Source organism: Gekko japonicus, unplaced genomic scaffold, assembly GCF_001447785.1.
Source record: "Gekko japonicus isolate JY-2015 unplaced genomic scaffold, Gekko_japonicus_V1.1 scaffold58, whole genome shotgun sequence".
Taxonomy (NCBI): Eukaryota; Metazoa; Chordata; class Lepidosauria; order Squamata; family Gekkonidae; genus Gekko; species Gekko japonicus.
Genome location: NW_015162475.1, coordinates 646,755 through 663,963, shown reverse-complemented (window position 1 = coordinate 663,963; position 17,209 = coordinate 646,755). Strand labels below are relative to the sequence as shown.

Sequence of the window (17,209 nt, the reverse complement as noted above, 5' to 3'; positions counted from 1 at the left end):
TCTTTTCTCTCCTGAAGTGGTATTATACAGTATCTATAAAGCCTACAAAGAAGACTACAGGAAAGAAGCTTACTTACTTCAGCATAACATCTGATTCCCTCACAATCTCTGCAAGCTTGTCCTTTTGCAATGTTTGCTCAATAAGCAAAGCATGCGATTTATTGTACCTAAAATTAAAAATGAAAATAAGGTTTTGTTTTATGCACAAGCACACAGGCTGAAAATTCATTCTGTCATACACAGAATATATTAAAACAAAATTATGATTTGTGACTGGTTTTTGGAGAATTATGTTAAATGCTTTACAGTTGCGAGTTCAATTTGCAATGATCACAGCAAACAATGAGATATTTCAGAAAAAAACAGTTCTTAGAACACTCTTTAAAAATGCACAGTGAAAAGTCTTGCACCATATATCATATTCATATTCTACCAATGAAGTTGGCCAAATCTGAGGTTCCTTAAATCTGATGACTGGAGCTGTGAATGAGCAAGAGAGATATTTCTACAAACCTGAAAACCCCAGGTGTGCAAAGAAATCTGAAATGTAAAAAAAATGGGGGGGGGGAGTTAACCCCAAAATGACAAAAGAAATGCCTCTTACTTTAAGAACCAGATTCCCTGGCCATTTCTAGGCAACCACGGCATTCTAGGCTTGATTTTTGTGAGTAAAAGGTAGGAAGAGGGGGCAGTGTCCTTTTCTGGGCTGTTTTAGCTTTAGGCCTAGGCTGGCAGCAACCACCGTATGACGATGCCACCTGAGTTATATGACTCAGCTAGGTGTGGCTGCTCGCTACTGTTCAATAGCAATCACCCTATAAAAGTCAGTAGGGTCTGGGAGACCCAGGTTCAAATCCTCATCTTGCTTTGAAAGCTCACAGAGTGCTTTTGGGCCAGCCACATATTTCAGCCTAACCTGCCTCATAGGGTTGTTGTGAGGATAAAAAGGAAGAGAGGAGAATAATGTAAGCTGCTTTGGTCCCCACTGTGGACAATGATGGGGTATAAGGAAGTAAATAATACATATAGCTGAAGATGGGAGGCTGATAAAAGGTAGGTTGGTGAATTGCTCAGAAGGGGAGAGGATATGGGGGTTTGCCAGGAGAAGGGGACAGGAAATAGTGTGGAGAGAGGGATACAGTGGAAAATGAGGTGTTCCCCCACAAGTCCTTAAGAGTTCCTACCATGAAATTGCACCTGGCCCAGTGGCCAGCACTAGACAGAGGCTGCTGGGGGAGAGGGAAAAGCTGGACAGGGCAAATAAATATAGCCTGGTTGCTGGGTGGGAAGAAGGAAGCGGGGGGGGGGGGAGAAACCATGGGGGCTTTCAGGAAAGGTGTGAGGGAGGCAGAAATGAGATTCCTCCTACAAGCCCTTGAGGTTTTCTGCTTGTATATTCTAATAGCAAAAGTGTGCTCTTATTGGCAGATATCTAAATATACAGATTAGGGTCACACAGAAAGAAAATATTTCAGCAATCCTGGGGGACCTCCCATGTTTGCAAAAAATTCTGAAAGTAAAAACATACATTGGGGGGAGGGGTTAATTCTCCCCCAAATAAAAGCATTGTCTGAGCAAGCACAGGCAATGGCCTTGCCTCTTCCTCCTCTGTTGGTAGATCTAGTTGTGGGGGGAAGGAGAGCCTAGCTGGGACCAGCAGTAGTGATGGGGGAAACCTCAGAGGGCCTGCCCAACTGCACCAGGCTTGCCACTGAGAGCTGCGATGGTAGTGGTGGTGGGGACAGACCCTCACTGGGCTCACCACTCAGAGCAGCTATGGTGAGGGTATAAGACATTGCATTGGGCCCTGCGGTGGTGGTGAAGTGACTGGGTTGGGGAAGGCAGAAAATGGATAGGCATGGAAGAGAGAGCAAATAAGAGAAGGGGTGATGGGAGGGAGAAAGAGTGAGAGACTGAGAGAAGTAGGGGGAAAGGGGAGGAAGCAAAGGTGTGTGTGGGGGGGAATAGGATGACTGCTCCCACCAGTTTCTTGCAGGTCCCCCCTTATAACATTCTTTCTTCCAAGTGTGTAGTATACCAAAGGTAAATGTAAAGGTTCCCTTGCTCGAAAGCCAGTCGAATCCGACTCTAGGGTTGCGGTGCTCATCTCTGTTTCAAAGCCGAAGAGCCAGTGCTGTCCGAAGACATTTCCGTGGTCATGTGGCCGGCATGACTAAACATCAAGGCGAACGGAACGCTGTTACCTTCCCACCGAAGTGGTACCTATTTATCTACTTGCAATTTCTTGCTTTCGAATGGCTAGGTTGGCAGGAGCTGGGACCAGAGACGGGAGCTCACTCTGTCACACGCACTCAGGTCTCGATCTGCTGAACTACCGACCTTCCACAGCCTGCAGTTCAGCGTCTTAACCACTTGAGCCACCACAGCTCCTAGTATACCAAAGAGGTGGCATTAAATATTATTGTAGTCAATTGCTTATTTAACTACTTTTAAAGTACTTCACAAATTTTCTACTAGAAACAGGGCAATGGAACTAAATTGTATAAACCACAGTTAACAGCTGTTTTGGGGATATCAGAGAAAGCTCCAGAAGCTTGAAAGCTCCTCTGTACATAAGACCAGAGCTATGCAGGAATCCTTTGAAATGTTGCTCCAAGCAATCAGGTATGAATCCCTTGCACATGACAGTGTGTGCTAAATTGCTTCTACTGACCAATCGGAGGTTAAATAACAACTTTTGTCATATGCAATGTCAGAATTCATTCTGAGAGCAGAACGCAGCAACACAGAAAAGTAAAAATGTGCTTCATTAATTAAGTCTATCTATTAATTTAAATGTTAAAATTAGCTATAATATTAGCCCTTACGGAAAGGCATTTGGTCACCTTTCATAAACTCACCACTCAACCATGTAAGGATACTTCTCTTCAATTGTAAGATTTGGGTCAATTTCAATGGCATAATATATTTCTTTCAGTTGCAATAACTGGAAGAAAAAAACACAAGTCCGTTACTTTATAATAGCTTTTGTACAATTAAGCAGAAGCCACTACCTTATCTGTGGTTTGTCCTGTTTTGTTTCCCTTTCTAACTAAGAGGGCAAAGGAATACTGTAACAGTTGTTTTTGCATATTGTTTGGTAACTACTACCTTCCACAGAACTTTAATATAGAAGTGAAAAACCAGAAAATAACTTGTCCATAATATTTCTACAGTTAATGCTTTTGGTTTTGCAGTTCAAAAGATAGCAAAGAATCATAAGCAGAAGGAAGAACTAAAATACAGATACAAAAAAAGTTGTCAAATGTATGATTACCTTTTTACGACATTCATCTGTGATGAGCTTGCAGTTGTCAATGATATCTGAAAGATACAAAGTTAGCAGAAGAAGCTGAATGCAGAACAAAATCTGGGATGGATCCTGTGGCTCTGTTCCTCTAGTGGAGGCACTCTCATCTGGCAGAAGGCTCCTTCTGATGGAGGAAAACACTCCCGCTAAAGGAACAGCACCATAGAATCCAACCCAATGCAAGGTTCTTACCTGTTCTTTACAATGCAATTGTTTCAACCTGTTCAGAAGCTAGCAGAACTAGTGATGGAGAGATTGTATACTGAAACTGGCGAGACACAATTGGGAGCAAATCTGAACAACCTTTAGCTGGCAAAACTCATTAACTCTAATGCCTGTTACTAAAGAAAGGTCTCCACACGTTACTCATATAGAATTTATTCAGGTTATCATGAGCATAAACTGGGAGTACTGAAGTGTACAATGTTTTACATAAAATAAAATTCAATGTTAAAAATGAGCCAGGGAATAAACTGCTAGAGAAGGCAGAAACCTCCGAGGTTACTAGCCCAAATGACTTGTGTGTGTGTGTGTGTGTGCGCGCGCGCATGTGGGGGGAGTGTAGAAAAAAAATCTAGATCTCAAATACCGTCTTTTATTGCCATTCTAATATCTACTTTGATGTACGAGCAACGTACAAGACAACTACATTTTGACAAAAAGTTCTTATAACAAGTGGTACTTACTATGACACGTTGGACATCTTTTGCCAGCGTAGGAAAATCTACTTAATGTCATATCAAAGTCTGTAATTATCTGTAAAAATAACCAAATTATAACCGCAATGTTAAAATTAAATGCTAAGAATTTTTGACAGACCAAGTAGGTAATATGACATATTCAGTGTCACTGCACTGACATAATTAATTACTCAAGAAATCATGTAAAATGATTAAATTATATATCTGAATTGGAGGGGGCATTTACTGAGAATGTTAAGATAAATTATACAATTCAAGGAACATTTAAGATTTTTGCATCCTCTCCTAAAACCTTATTTTGTCTTCATAACACAAAATACTATTCTATTCTACAAATATGCTTTGTGTTTCACCTGAAGTTTGGCAGATCCACCTTTGATGAGGCCACAGATAATTTCTTCCACTCTTCCTGGGTCCTTGATATGGACAGTCTTTTTCTGAAATTCAGGCATCTAGAAAAGGTAAAATTGGGAGTACATATTAACTTTGCAAAGACGGGAACATTTCCCGGTTTGAACATATGACTGTTAATGGTAAAGCAGTAGACAAATTAAGACTATTTTGTGCAAAGCTGGCTTGGCAAATGGTGGGTTCATTGTTAAAAATTCTGACTCACAATCTAGAAGAAAATGCAACTACCTAAGCCAGGTAAGAAAATGGAGATCTCAAAATGACAGTTATCAATATACCTTTCTTATTTACTTGAAAAGTCTTTGTTTTCCAGTGTACCTCCTAGTATATTTGTTATCCTGCTCTTTCTCCAAGGAGCATAAGGTACCTATATATGAGGTCCCCTTGCCCTTCTCTCACAACCACCATGGGAGCTACATAAGGATGTGAGAGGGACTGGGCCTAGGTCACCCAACAAGCTCAATGGTGGAGTGGGGATTTGAACCCAGGTCTTCCAGACCCCAGTCCAACATTTTAACTACTACATTACAACTGGATCTCATAATTATAGGCAGCTTGTAACTGGTAAGGATGTGAACCACCATGTAATTGCTGTAGTTCCATGATGGGAGATACTGACTAAATATATACTGCATAGAGTTGCATGTCAAGGAACTGTGCTTTGCCATGGCTGTTCAAGATGCTTCAAAAATATTAGATTATAAAACAGATGCTAATGATTTTCAATTTATAATAGTATGAGAACATCTGTCCATTCTCTCCTAGGCTCTGAGGAACAAAACCCAACAGACTATAGAACACCCATGAACCTTTACTGATACACTGAGAGACCACATGGCAGATTTTGGACAAGTCATAGGGTTAATACAGGTGAGATCACAGAGGCTTGTCTATAGATAGGTGAAAAAAACAAACAGATGAATACTTAACAGGGTAGTGAGTAGGCTCCCCAAAGCATTCACAAAACAGCAAGTCATCTGAGAGGTGACTGTTGATTACAAACAAACATTTAATTCCTCCCCCCCCCCGATTAATACCATTTAAATTGTGCAGGTCAGCTGCTTGACTATTTCTTCTCCACTATAATCTAGGTAATCAGCATTCCTTTGGAATGAACTATTAGTGACTGATAATAGCTACAATTCAATGTAGACATTAGCAATATCCTTTCAGGAAGGATGGCAAGGTACTTGTTTGTCCAGTACAAATATAGTAACTTACTGGAATATAGTCCTGCATATATGCACAACTGTAATGGTTTTGAGAGACAAACAGAGATGTAGCTATCTACAAAGGTGAAGAGAGCTATTCTTGTGCTCTGCAGCATGGCAGTAGCAACAATCTCCATCCACCCAAGATAATGCTTCTGTTGCAAGGGTCTATGGTGGAATGTGTCATCAAGCTGCAGCTGACTTGTGGCCACCCCCTATGGCTTTCAACGCAAGAGACCAATAGTGGTTGTTTGCCATTGCCTGCCTCTGTGCAGCAACTCTGGACTTCTTTGATGGTCTCCCATCCAAGTGCTAACCAAGGCTGACCTTGCTTGGCTTCTGAGATCTGACAGGATCAGGCTATCCTGGGCTGTCTATGTTTCTATGGTGGTTGAAACTCAACTAGGATGGGCACAATTGTATTGTCTGTTTTGTTAAAGACATAAGCAGATATACTAATATCTACTTATCTGGTTGCTGAAAAGCAGTTTCCCTGTGCAGGCTGAACAACTGAATGGTCCATGCAAGTTTAACAATAAAAGTATGCTGATGAAAACCCAAAAGGGAATATGAAGCACTAATGCTTAGTAGATTCTAATAAAATATTCTTGGCACTAACAATATGTTAGAGCTATTACCTACACATTAAGCAAGTCTACTTTGTTTTCTTTTGTTTATTAAGAAAAATGGGATCATTTGTCAGAAAGACAAGACTATAAAAACAAAGCACTATTATTTGTTTATGGAAACAATATTATGAAAATTACCCAGCGAGTGTTTATATCAGAAGCTGGTCTTGAAGAGAGCAAAAAGCAAAAGGCAAAGGAATTTGAGGAGGAAAAAAACCTTCCTAATCTACCAAATAAAATTCTTATTCCAGATATATGAACTTTGTTTGAAAGTGTTTTGTCCATGGCGCATTACGAGTATCTTATACACAATTCCGAAGCAGAAGTCCACTGAGTGAATTTAAGTTTCTGGTCAGTGATATAGTAAAGTATGGAGTATCAACATAAGATTTAGTGGTGATATAAGTGTTCTTGCAATAAGCTACACATTTAAAAAAATTGGGGAAAAATGTTGCTAAATTCAAGTCCCATAGCACCTTAGAGACCTGCAAGATTTTCACGGTACCAGGTTTGAGAATCAATACTCCCTTCAAGAATCAACTGAAAAATTTAAATAAATAAATATTTAAATAATGTTAGCAAAAGAAAGCAAATTCACTATTTACAAGCACTGGGGTTTGTCCATTCCTAATACCCCATATTTAGCCCATCTAACATGATTAATTTGTAGAACAGCTCTGACAACTATAGGTAAACATGCTACATTTACATATGTGGGTGGAAATTTTTCCAACAAAAAATACAGCACTGGAAAATGTTTTGTTTTGAAAACTTTTCTGTACCGTGAACGGGTATGGCAAAAGAAAGGGTGGAGCTGTGAGATAAGACTAAAAGTTCTTAAAATAAATATGATCATAACAGGTCAGGCAATCCAGTGTCAGTGGTATAGAAGTTTGCTTAGGATCAAAAGTCAGAAATCTTGAACTAGCCGATATTCTTGCATGCTTCAAGGAGAAGAGCAATATATAAATGCATGGCAAACTTACTGGGCTAAATTCTTAAAATGAGATTACAGTACTTTAAGGCAACTTCAGTGGGCAGCCAAATAAATTCAAGTGAAACAAAAGTAAATTAGCCCAACAGAACCAAATTGCCCATAAAATTAGGAAAACACAAAATTGCCATACATGGCTAACATCTACAAAAATTAGCTGCGTTGTCTTCCTTCTCCTATTTGTCCAGGTTTCATGTTTAGTCCCTAGCAATTCCATTTTAAAATCTCAAGAAGCAGGGCCCAGAAAGACCCACTCGACAGCATAAGGATATATGATCCTCACAGTTAAAGGAAACTTCTAGATCAAAAATACCTCTGATCAAGGAGAGAACTTCCTACCTGGCTTCTGACTTGGGAACACAAATGGAAAAATAGTGTAAAGGGGCAAATGCATACATTGGGATGGCATCCAAAGCCTGACAGAGCAGCCAAGGCTGTCAGTCCTAATCACTTGTTTTCTGTAACGGGCTATGCATCTTGAAGGACCCTGGCCACAAGTATAAGATTGAGCATGATTCTCTAGGGGGATTAGCAACTACAGTCATACAGGACACTGTTTTGGAGACACCTTAAAACAGGCTCCTAGGGAAAAACAAACAGAGCAGTGTATTTATAAACAGACAGCCCTGTAAGCCTACACTACTGGTATATATAAAGTTCCCACTTGCTTTGCCAAACTTGTGATCTGTTTATCAGTGCTCCTTAAAGTGAAGACCTACTTTGAAATCCTCCAAAGAACAGACTAATTTTAACTTGCTAACCACACGAAAGGTTATTGATGGTAGACCTTCATATCAAAAAGGAGTTTTCAACTACTCCCGCCCCCCAAAGATGAAGAGTACTCCGAATACAAATTACAGCAAATCTAAGGGAGATGTGGTAAGGGATCATTATAACAGGTAAGGATCAGTCATATATATGGTGTGATGTTCAGAACATAAGTACACCATGAAATAAAAATCATTATGTATTTTCAGAATCTGCTATGTAATTCAGGAGTCTGATCTCACTCTCTGCAATACGGAAGTAGTCAAGGTGAAGACTGTGCTCCAGGCTCCCCTTGCACTGGTGCTGGAAGCGGCCCTTAATCCTTGACTGAAGAGGAGAATCCTCAGTGTGGTTTTAGGGCAGGACTGCTGCTGGCCCCCATCTGCTCTAAGGGTTGCAAGACCTCTTTGATCAGGCCGTAAGCTCCTGATGTCAAGACTGTTTTGCAGCTGCTGGAAGCTAGCAGCACAGCCTTTCCCTCTTGCTTACAACAGTAAATGAGACAGACTCGGATAGCTTTATCCCATTTGTCCACTGCAGGATGCTCTACTTGCGCGAAACATTGCCAAACATACAAACACAGAACCACACTGTAAGCCTCAAAACACAGATCTGAAGCTTCAAGGGTCTGAAGCTTCATCAGCAATTGTGTAATCTAGAAGAAACAGGAGAAGGCATGTTTCTTCCATACCTATTTGCCCTAAGACAAATGAAAATGAAATCATTAGAGATGTGGTGCATCAAGATTTTTTTCCTGTGGTGGCATGGCAGTACCTACTGAAGATAGCAAAGTTAGTGCCAATTAGATCCAGGTGGGCAGCCATGTTGGTCTGAATGCCACTGGACGCAAACTTTTTTAGTGCCAATTCCTGCACCTTTAAACTACTGTGTTTTACCATGTCTAAAATGCATGAAATGTGGAATATATCCCATCAATAAAGACAACATCAATAAAGAGAATGCAATAGTGACAGGTTTCAATCTGGTTTCACTGACAGTGATTATAAAGCTGCAGAGTATTTGCAAAGTTCTATTCTGTATTGGTTCTGTCAAGACAACTACATTTTATCACCATACCAAGTTGCCATAGAAACACTGCACTGCCTCAAAATTATTTATTTTGGTATGCTAAATTCTGCCAACTGATGGCATAATGCATGGATTGAAATGTCATTCAGACCTTTACTTATTAAAGATATACCTTAAAAAGACCAAGATGCTAAATTGCTTGAACAGTTTTTGAACTGCCAGAGGATTAAGAAAGCAATCCTAAACAGGTTTACTCAGAATCCTACTCAAGCCTGTTGGGGCTCACTCCTTGGAAAGTGTTGTTAGGATTATACTGTAAAACATTTTTCATACTGCAAAACTCCCTAAACTTGCAATTGCAGTGAACTAGGGAGCTTCTGGAAGACAAGCAGCATTTACAAAAATGAAAAACCTGCTCTAGTTTGGATGGTGCTAATTTTGGAAACTGAGTCTTATCAGTCTTCCTCTGTGCTTTTTTGGTTTAAAAGGAGAGTACCTGTGTGCTGAGCTTAGGGCACTCTTGGTTCTTCCGTTCTTGATTCTTTCCTACCGCAACAGCACAGGTGGCAATCAGAGTCCAGAGATGCAGGGCTTGCATACAGGCTGCCAATAAAAACCAAGCAAACCGCTTAAGAAATGGTCTGCCACATTATCCCATATTTAATATTAGTGTGTACAAACAGGGTACACACAGAGATTCATCTGAACAACTTCAGAATTATCCACATACGTTCTGATCTACAAACAATTTTCAATAGGCAGGGCCAACCCACATAAAACTATATTTATTTATGTTAATTGATTTTTAAAACCCCTCTAAGATTGTTTAAAATCAGCAGCAATAAAACAGGCATTATAAAGCTGATAATACTAACTGGAGAGCAATAGCTCTGTTTACAACTTACCAGAGGTACTTGCTGAGGCAGCTGCAGCAGCAAAAAAGAAAATTCTTCCTGCTAGGCAAACACTAATATAGCAACACAAGGTGCAAGCTGAGGGCGTTTCCAAAAGCAGCCTGACTAATCCCTGGGCCAAAAGAACCCAGTTCTGTGACGCACATCAGGAAGGCATGGCTCAACAATTCAGCCTGTCAGATTTACAGATGATCAGCTGTAACAAGAGGAAGGCACTTACTGGGAAAGCAAAAACCCTACTTCAAACAAGAACGCAATCCTCATATTATCAGTGTTTCAGAAACCTGCCGTGACACTTCCTGGAATATAGGCATCTTCACATGCCAAAGACACTCAGCGTACTTCACAGAATGGAAGCAAACTATGTTACGTACTCAAAATAACTTCAATTACAACTGTGAGCAAGGGAGTCCAGAAAGGTGCTTTATCTGAATATGGGAGACTGAAAACCCAATTAACTTTCAACAAACAAACAGTAAGGACAATTTTAGAAACATTCATAAGACCAATTTATTGCTAAGGTTTCATTTTGTAAGAATAAATAATGCTTTGTATTTCTGAACAGATTCCAGCTTGACAGAAACTGTACAAATTTTATTATGTTGAATATTGCCTGTCCAATCTGAGGGGTTTTCTTAGACCCTCAGAACCAAAAAGTAATACATTTGTTTTAAATGGTGCAGCCATCAAAGACAGCATGAAATAAGTACAAGCAAGTTATGGAGCCCCTCAAGCTTCAACAGGTATGTTTATCATCTATTTGTCCTGTGAAACAGAAAAGGAATTGTTTATGTAATCAAGGTTGTTCCAACCACAAAGTGAGAAACACTATAGCAACTTGAAGGATAAAGTAGTCCTTACTACCACTACATTATATGCCTTTCATCAGATTTTCAAAGGGGGTATGGAATTTAGCTAAACTAGAGATTACCAAATTATTGGAAAATTTACCTCAGGAAATTCAGGGACACACCTCTTTGTATAGGTATTTGTCAACATAAACCCATACATTTTTTTCTGGAACTAATGACTGCCACTGACTTTCATATCTTCTGTGCTTCTGAATCCAACAATTCAGAAAAAAAGCATTTAATATAGTTGTCTTTGACAAACATCTGAATGCTCATACACAAACATCCCAGTATTTGAAAGTTAGCAAATTAGGGAAAAGTCTAATAAAGGTTGCATTCAGGGAAAAGGGGAGTTATCCCAAATCTCCATTATGTAGTACGGTCTCAAGAGACCTGTACCATATTTTTGTGCTCAGCTGACTTATTCAGAGGCAATTCATACATGCCTTTCAGTCATGCAGATAAGTGTCTGAAATTGCCAGCCATGGATCTCGCCATGGCAGAGATGAAAGTCTTCAAACTATATGGCATGGCCATTTCTGGGATGATCTCAGAAATGCACAGCAAGCCAACTCTTAGATCCAAATCAGCTATTTAGTTTGATGTGGTATAACCTTTTCCCCTGTGAGGTGACAAATCCTAATGTGGGAAATGCAATTTTTATGCAGGTGGTACTTTCAAACAAGCACCATGAAAACCAAGGTGCTATAGCATTCAATAACAGGATAAGCCATAGCAAGTAGGGATAATTCTATATGTGCTGAAAATTTCCTGCCCTGAGGGAGTTAAAAGAGTTAAAGGAGGGACATCACATTTTCTATCAAGTATGAAAAGCAGTAATGGATTAAATAAAGCTGGAATATTTTGCAAGCTGATGATTTAAAAGAGCTCAATGGTCTGTTCCAGAAGTTATACACAGTTCAAAAATATTAGGATCAAAACAGGAATGTCCCTGATGAAAGGACATACTCAAGAGGTATGCTGCTTTTACAGTTTATCTGTAGGGATGTCTCACATGCCCCTGTGTGCTGAAACATGGCACACAGCTAAGTTTCAAGCCTTCACTGGAAAATCTTGCAGACCAAGATAACTTTACATTTTAATAACAGAGAGACTGTATGTTGACTAATACTGGATTGCATTTATTCGTTTCTTTACACTAGCTCTCATTAAAGCGTTTCAAGAGTGAATCAGTATCAAATTATATCTGTCAGGTATTAAGCATGACAAAGCTATGTGACCTAACCGAAATTCAATTGGCATCACAAGATTTCACAGTGTGCCTGAGATCAGAAAGTAAACAACTGAAAAGGTGATGAGGTAACTGAACTACAAAAGCTTCTCTGTGCTACAGGAGGGCAGCGGGGGGGAGGGGGGGGAGAGAATTCTTCAGAATTTGAGGTCAAGGAAAATTAAGATTGAGAGGAAAGGCCGAACTGTTTCTGAGGCTGCAACATCATGCCTTGATCAATGCCCCCTTTAAGAGGTAAAACAAGAGCTTCCCATAAGAAAATTTTCCACAGAAAGACAAAGGGTTCTGATAATAAGCAGGTTTGCTTTTTCTGGTAAATTTTTAAAATGTTTCTATGATCTGAAACCATATATACTGAGCCACACATTTTTAAAATCCTGTTTTAAACAATCTTTGCAGATACTCGGGCTTTGAACAGCTCTACAACTAATTGATTTCTGCTCAGAAATTAGAAGTAACATTCATTGTGACCTGATATGATATACAGAAAAATAAGTTGTGTAAGACCTCTGGAGTGTGAACCATGAAATTCTTGGCCTAAAGGAATGGGAATCTAGTCTAGTGAGTTCTTTGGAATAATGTACAGTCTGGCCTCAGAGCCCTGAAATAGAAAGCCCTAAGGACACACAACATTAGCACTTGAACCTGGAAAGCATTATGAAACCTCTGACATGACTAGGCCTAATATAAATACTATGAGAGTGTCACCTTCTCTAATGTATAGCCTGTCCTCACTGGCTTGAATTCTTTCTTTCATTCTTAGTTGGGATAGATTGATACTACTCAAGAGCTGTAGGTCTGAGGAGCAGATATAGAAAGAAACTATGAGAGGGATTAGCACCAGCATTTCTGCATGCTTTCAGGCTGCATTTCAAGCTAATACCCTCACTCTGGGCTTTAGAAACAGCTCAATAGTTTTGCTCTGGATCCCAGCATGGACTTTAGGAACGACTTCCCATCCTGTATTCATCATCCATGGCCCCAGCCTCTGATAATTCATCCATGACTGATTCTAGTTTTCTACTGGAAAACATAACTGAGTGTATGTCTACAGATTTAATATGTATAAAAACCAGCTTGACATTTGGAAAGTTTTTCACCTTCAGAAAATGGCTGCATTGAAAACCGGTAAGGACAGCCTGATGGCCCCTTTCAATTCTGTGATTCTATGATTCTATGATAAATAAAACTGAAAAGGACAAATTATTATTCCACATCATGGCTAAAACAAACCTTTTGTTGAATATATGTACTTTAAAAACACTCTCCATTAAAACATTCCTAAAAAAAATACAAATTGTGCTATTAGAATTTCATGAAAAAAGTCTTCTGTCTTTTATTTCACACAAACTATATAATTTGCCTATTATTTTACATGTTAGCATAAATACCTAAGTTTCTGATGTTTTTTTTTTAAAGATTTAATAAAAAGTAAGGAAAGGGCCTCTTTATAACATTAAACACTACAAAACTCGATGCCTTCCAGTCCGGCTTTCGCCTGGGCCACGGGACGGAGACGGTGCTGGTCGCCCTGACGGACGATCTCCGTAGGCATCTGGATCGATGTGGCGTGGCGGCACTGGTGTTGTTAGATCTGTCGGCTGCGTTTGACACGGTTGACCACCAGCTGCTGGCCCACTGCCTCGCCGACGTGGGGATTCAGGGGCTTGCTCTTCAATGGTTTGCCTCTTTTCTTCAAGGTCGGGGACAGAGGGTGGCGATTGGGGACCAGCGGTCCCGAAGGCACCCCCTTGAGTGTGGGGTGCCCCAGGGAGCTGTGTTGTCCCCTATGTTGTTTAACATCTATATGCGCCCCCTCGCCCAGATTGTCCGGAGGTGTGAGCTTGGGTGTCATCAATATGCTGATGATACCCAGCTCTATCTGATGTTAGGTGGCAAGTCGGACTCTGGTCCCGATGACCTTCATTGGGCGTTGCAAGCTGTGGCTGGTTGGCTCAGACTGAGTTGGTTGAAATTAAACCTGGCAAAGACAGAGGTCCTGGGCCTGAGTCGGACCAGTCTGGGGTTGGGGCTCCCTCTCCCGGCCTTCAACGGGGTGCCGTTGGTGCCTGCACGGGAGATTAGGAGTTTGGGGGTGCTCCTGGACTCTTCATTAATGATGGAAGCCCAGGTGGCAACCACAGCCAGGGTGGCCTTTTACCATCTGCGGCTGGCTCGGCAGTTGGTCCCCTACCTTGACCGTGAAGACCTGGCCACTGTGATCCATGCGACGGTCACCTCGAGGCTTGACTACTGTAACGCTCTCTACTTAGGGCTGCCTCTGTTGCAAATCCAGAAGCTGCAGCTAGTGCAGAATGCTGCGGCCAGGATGTTGATGGGCCTCTCTAGGCGAGACCAGAACCAGCCTGCGCTGCAAGCACTGCACTGGCTGCCGATAGCATACCGGATTAGCTTCAAAGTGCTGGTACTTACCTTTAAAGCCCTAAATGGCCGGGGTCCAGCTTACCTGAAGGAACCCCTCTCCCCGTATGTTCCCCCAAGAGCATTAAGAGCCTCCATCTCCTGGAAGTTCCAGGCCCCCGAGAGGTTAAGTTTGCCCCTACTAGGGCCAGGGCATTTTCGGTGGCGGCTCCTACCTGGTGGAACGAGCTCCCAGAGGAGATCCGGGCCCTGCAGGACCTTGTGCAGTTCCGCAGGGCCTGTAAAACAGAGCTCTTCCCCCAGGCTTTTGAGTAGGAGCCGCTACCACCACTATCCCACCACCGTGGTAGTGCTTCATCGTCTGCCCCTATCATGGGGGGCAAGCATCACCTGGCAGAAGCGCATAGAATAGCGCTGCTGGAGACGGCACTATTGAGACAGCTGGCCACCAAATTGGGTTCATTGTTTCCTATCTTGGGTGATTTACATAGGAAGATCAGAGCACCTTGATTATTGTATGGGTTTTATTGTGGTTTTAATGTTGTTTATTCTATTGTATTTTATCTATTCAACCCGGCTTCGCCGCATGTTAGCCACCCTGAGCCGTTGGGAGGGCGGGATACAAATCTAAAAATAAATAAAAATAAATAAAATAAACTACAGACCAGAAAGTAGTAATGTTAACTCCATTCCACATAGAGCATATGTTAAGAACCAGGAGGAAAAAGCTACAGATAGATGAAAATACATGAAATACACATTGCCTCTATTATAGATAACAGCCACAAGAAATTTAAATGTATCAATTTAATACATTGATAATACTGTGTATGTTAAGTGCTTCTGACTTATGGCAACCCTATGATTTAATGCCCCCCAAAACATCCTATTGGTAACAGTTCAGGTCTTGCAAACAGAAGGAATAATATTACTTGGTTTAAATATTGTGCTAAAACACACATACTCAATTAAATTATGTTCCTAAAACAATTTTTTAAAAAAAAATCCCCAGAGGGATATTTTTTATTTTGCAAATACTACAAAAACTACAAAGAAATATTAGGGAAGGGACTACAACTAAGGATAAAGGAAAGCAAACCACACTAAACTAAAACCCCAAGAGGAGGAGATCTTTTCACTGTTAGTAAATATGTTACTACAATTAGTTTTAATATCACAATATACTTGTAGAGTTCTTGCTTATAACAATTCGTTATTTATATGTTATTTTGTTAGTTGTTATGAGAGAAGTCTCTGAACATCTTCTTATTTATCGCTTCAAAAGGCCATTTACCAAGTCCTTCTGCCTTTACTTTGGCTTTCTGTCTCTAAAATCGTAAACCACTCTGGCAGGTCCAGCACCCTTTTCTGCCGCAGAATCCTCATCCGTTCCCGAGGTAGCAGAGTCACTAGACTTCGTTTCTTCCTCTTTGGACTCTTCGTCTGTCCCCAGCTGACGTCTCAAAAATTCTTTATCTTTAAAAGTGGAGTCTATCTTCTCTCTTTTATCGTTGATCTTAAAGATGACACCCTCCGGAACCGCCCACCTGTACGCTATCCCATTAGTTTGAAGGAAAGAAATTAAGTCCTTAATATTTTTCCTCTTTTGTCTAATTTCAAATGGAATGTCCTTTAACGTTTTGATGGTTACATTTCCCATTTTCAGTGGAGTTGCTGAAGTTGCTTTTAAAATGGCATCTCTGGTTTGTCTTCTTGAAAACCTGACCACTATTTCTCCAGGTAGGTTATTTTTTTAATGTAACTGGAGTATGCTCTATAGACTGACTCCATTTCGTTTACCAGTTCATCTGCTGTAAAACCTACTACTGGAGCGATGATCTCACCAAGCACCCTCTTCAAGTCTTGCCGATCCGTTTCAGGAACCCCTTGAAACCTGAGAATCATGTTAGCTTTTTCCATCTGTAGCTGCAAAACTCGATTATCTTGGATATTCTACTTCGTTTCCACCTCTCCCAACCTTTTCTTCAACTTCTTGCTTGTGGTGTCTATCTCTTTAATTTTTTCGTTTGCCTGCTCCACTTTTTTCTCTGTTTCATTCAGCTGAAGCTGCTGTGCTGCAAGGTTTTTATTCATCACAGACAATTGCTGGTTAATACCATCGAGTTGCTGCATCGGCTTGAGCATATCTGCCAGGAGTTTGAAGACATCTGCTCCCTCTTCCGGTCTCGGACTCTGACTGCCTGGCTTCATTTTAAACTTTCTCTGCTGGGCTGCCATCTTTTCCGTTTTGTTTACAGTTTCTACCGCTTCGACACAACTCGGAAAACTCGCCAGACAACTTCGCGATTCAGATAAGTCTCTCAAAACACTTTAGGTTTACATCCTCCCCTCTCCCCCTTCGTGTTCATTAGCCGCTCATTCACATAAGAGGCATCCCTCTTTGCAATCACTGTTTTCAACCACCGGGGGGGGGATCGCTTTTCAAACTACTCCATTTTATTCAGAACTCACGTTCATTGTCGGTCAGTTTCTCTGACCACGCTCAGTTTTACGCCATTCCGCTCGATCTCCGGCACTTGTCCCGATCAGTCCAGCTTATGCCCGAAGGCCACTCAGTGACTGGACCGTCAGGGCGGAGGGGAGCCTCAATTCTCTAGCATTACGCCATCGAAGAGGCTACCCCTCAAAAGCCCCCTGGCCTGGAGCCTATCACAAAGGCTCCTCGGGGGTGTCACTTGAGGTGGCACCTCTCCAGGCTGCTGGCGTGCGAACCGCCCTTCCTTGTCTTGGGAAGAG

General features: G+C 41.1%; 1 protein-coding gene across 3 annotated transcripts in view; it reads right to left on the bottom strand.

Annotated features, from left to right (window-relative positions):
* The window catches only part of NT5C3A (5'-nucleotidase, cytosolic IIIA), a 34,205-nt gene that overhangs the window by 5,555 nt on the left and 11,441 nt on the right, over nt 1-17,209 (bottom strand). The window contains exons 2-8 of one of the 3 annotated variants that reach the window (XM_015405735.1): nt 9,959-10,163; nt 9,550-9,656; nt 4,365-4,463; nt 3,997-4,066; nt 3,278-3,324; nt 2,862-2,947; nt 78-167 (exon numbers count right to left, since the gene is read on the bottom strand). In XM_015405735.1, coding sequence (XP_015261221.1) covers nt 78-167; nt 2,862-2,947; nt 3,278-3,324; nt 3,997-4,066; nt 4,365-4,463; nt 9,550-9,651 — 494 coding nt within the window. In that variant the 5' untranslated portion in view covers nt 9,652-9,656; nt 9,959-10,163. The remainder of the gene's footprint in view (nt 1-77; nt 168-2,861; nt 2,948-3,277; nt 3,325-3,996; nt 4,067-4,364; nt 4,464-9,549; nt 9,657-9,958; nt 10,164-17,209) is intronic. The other 2 variants (XM_015405736.1, XM_015405734.1) reach the window with 2 other exon arrangements.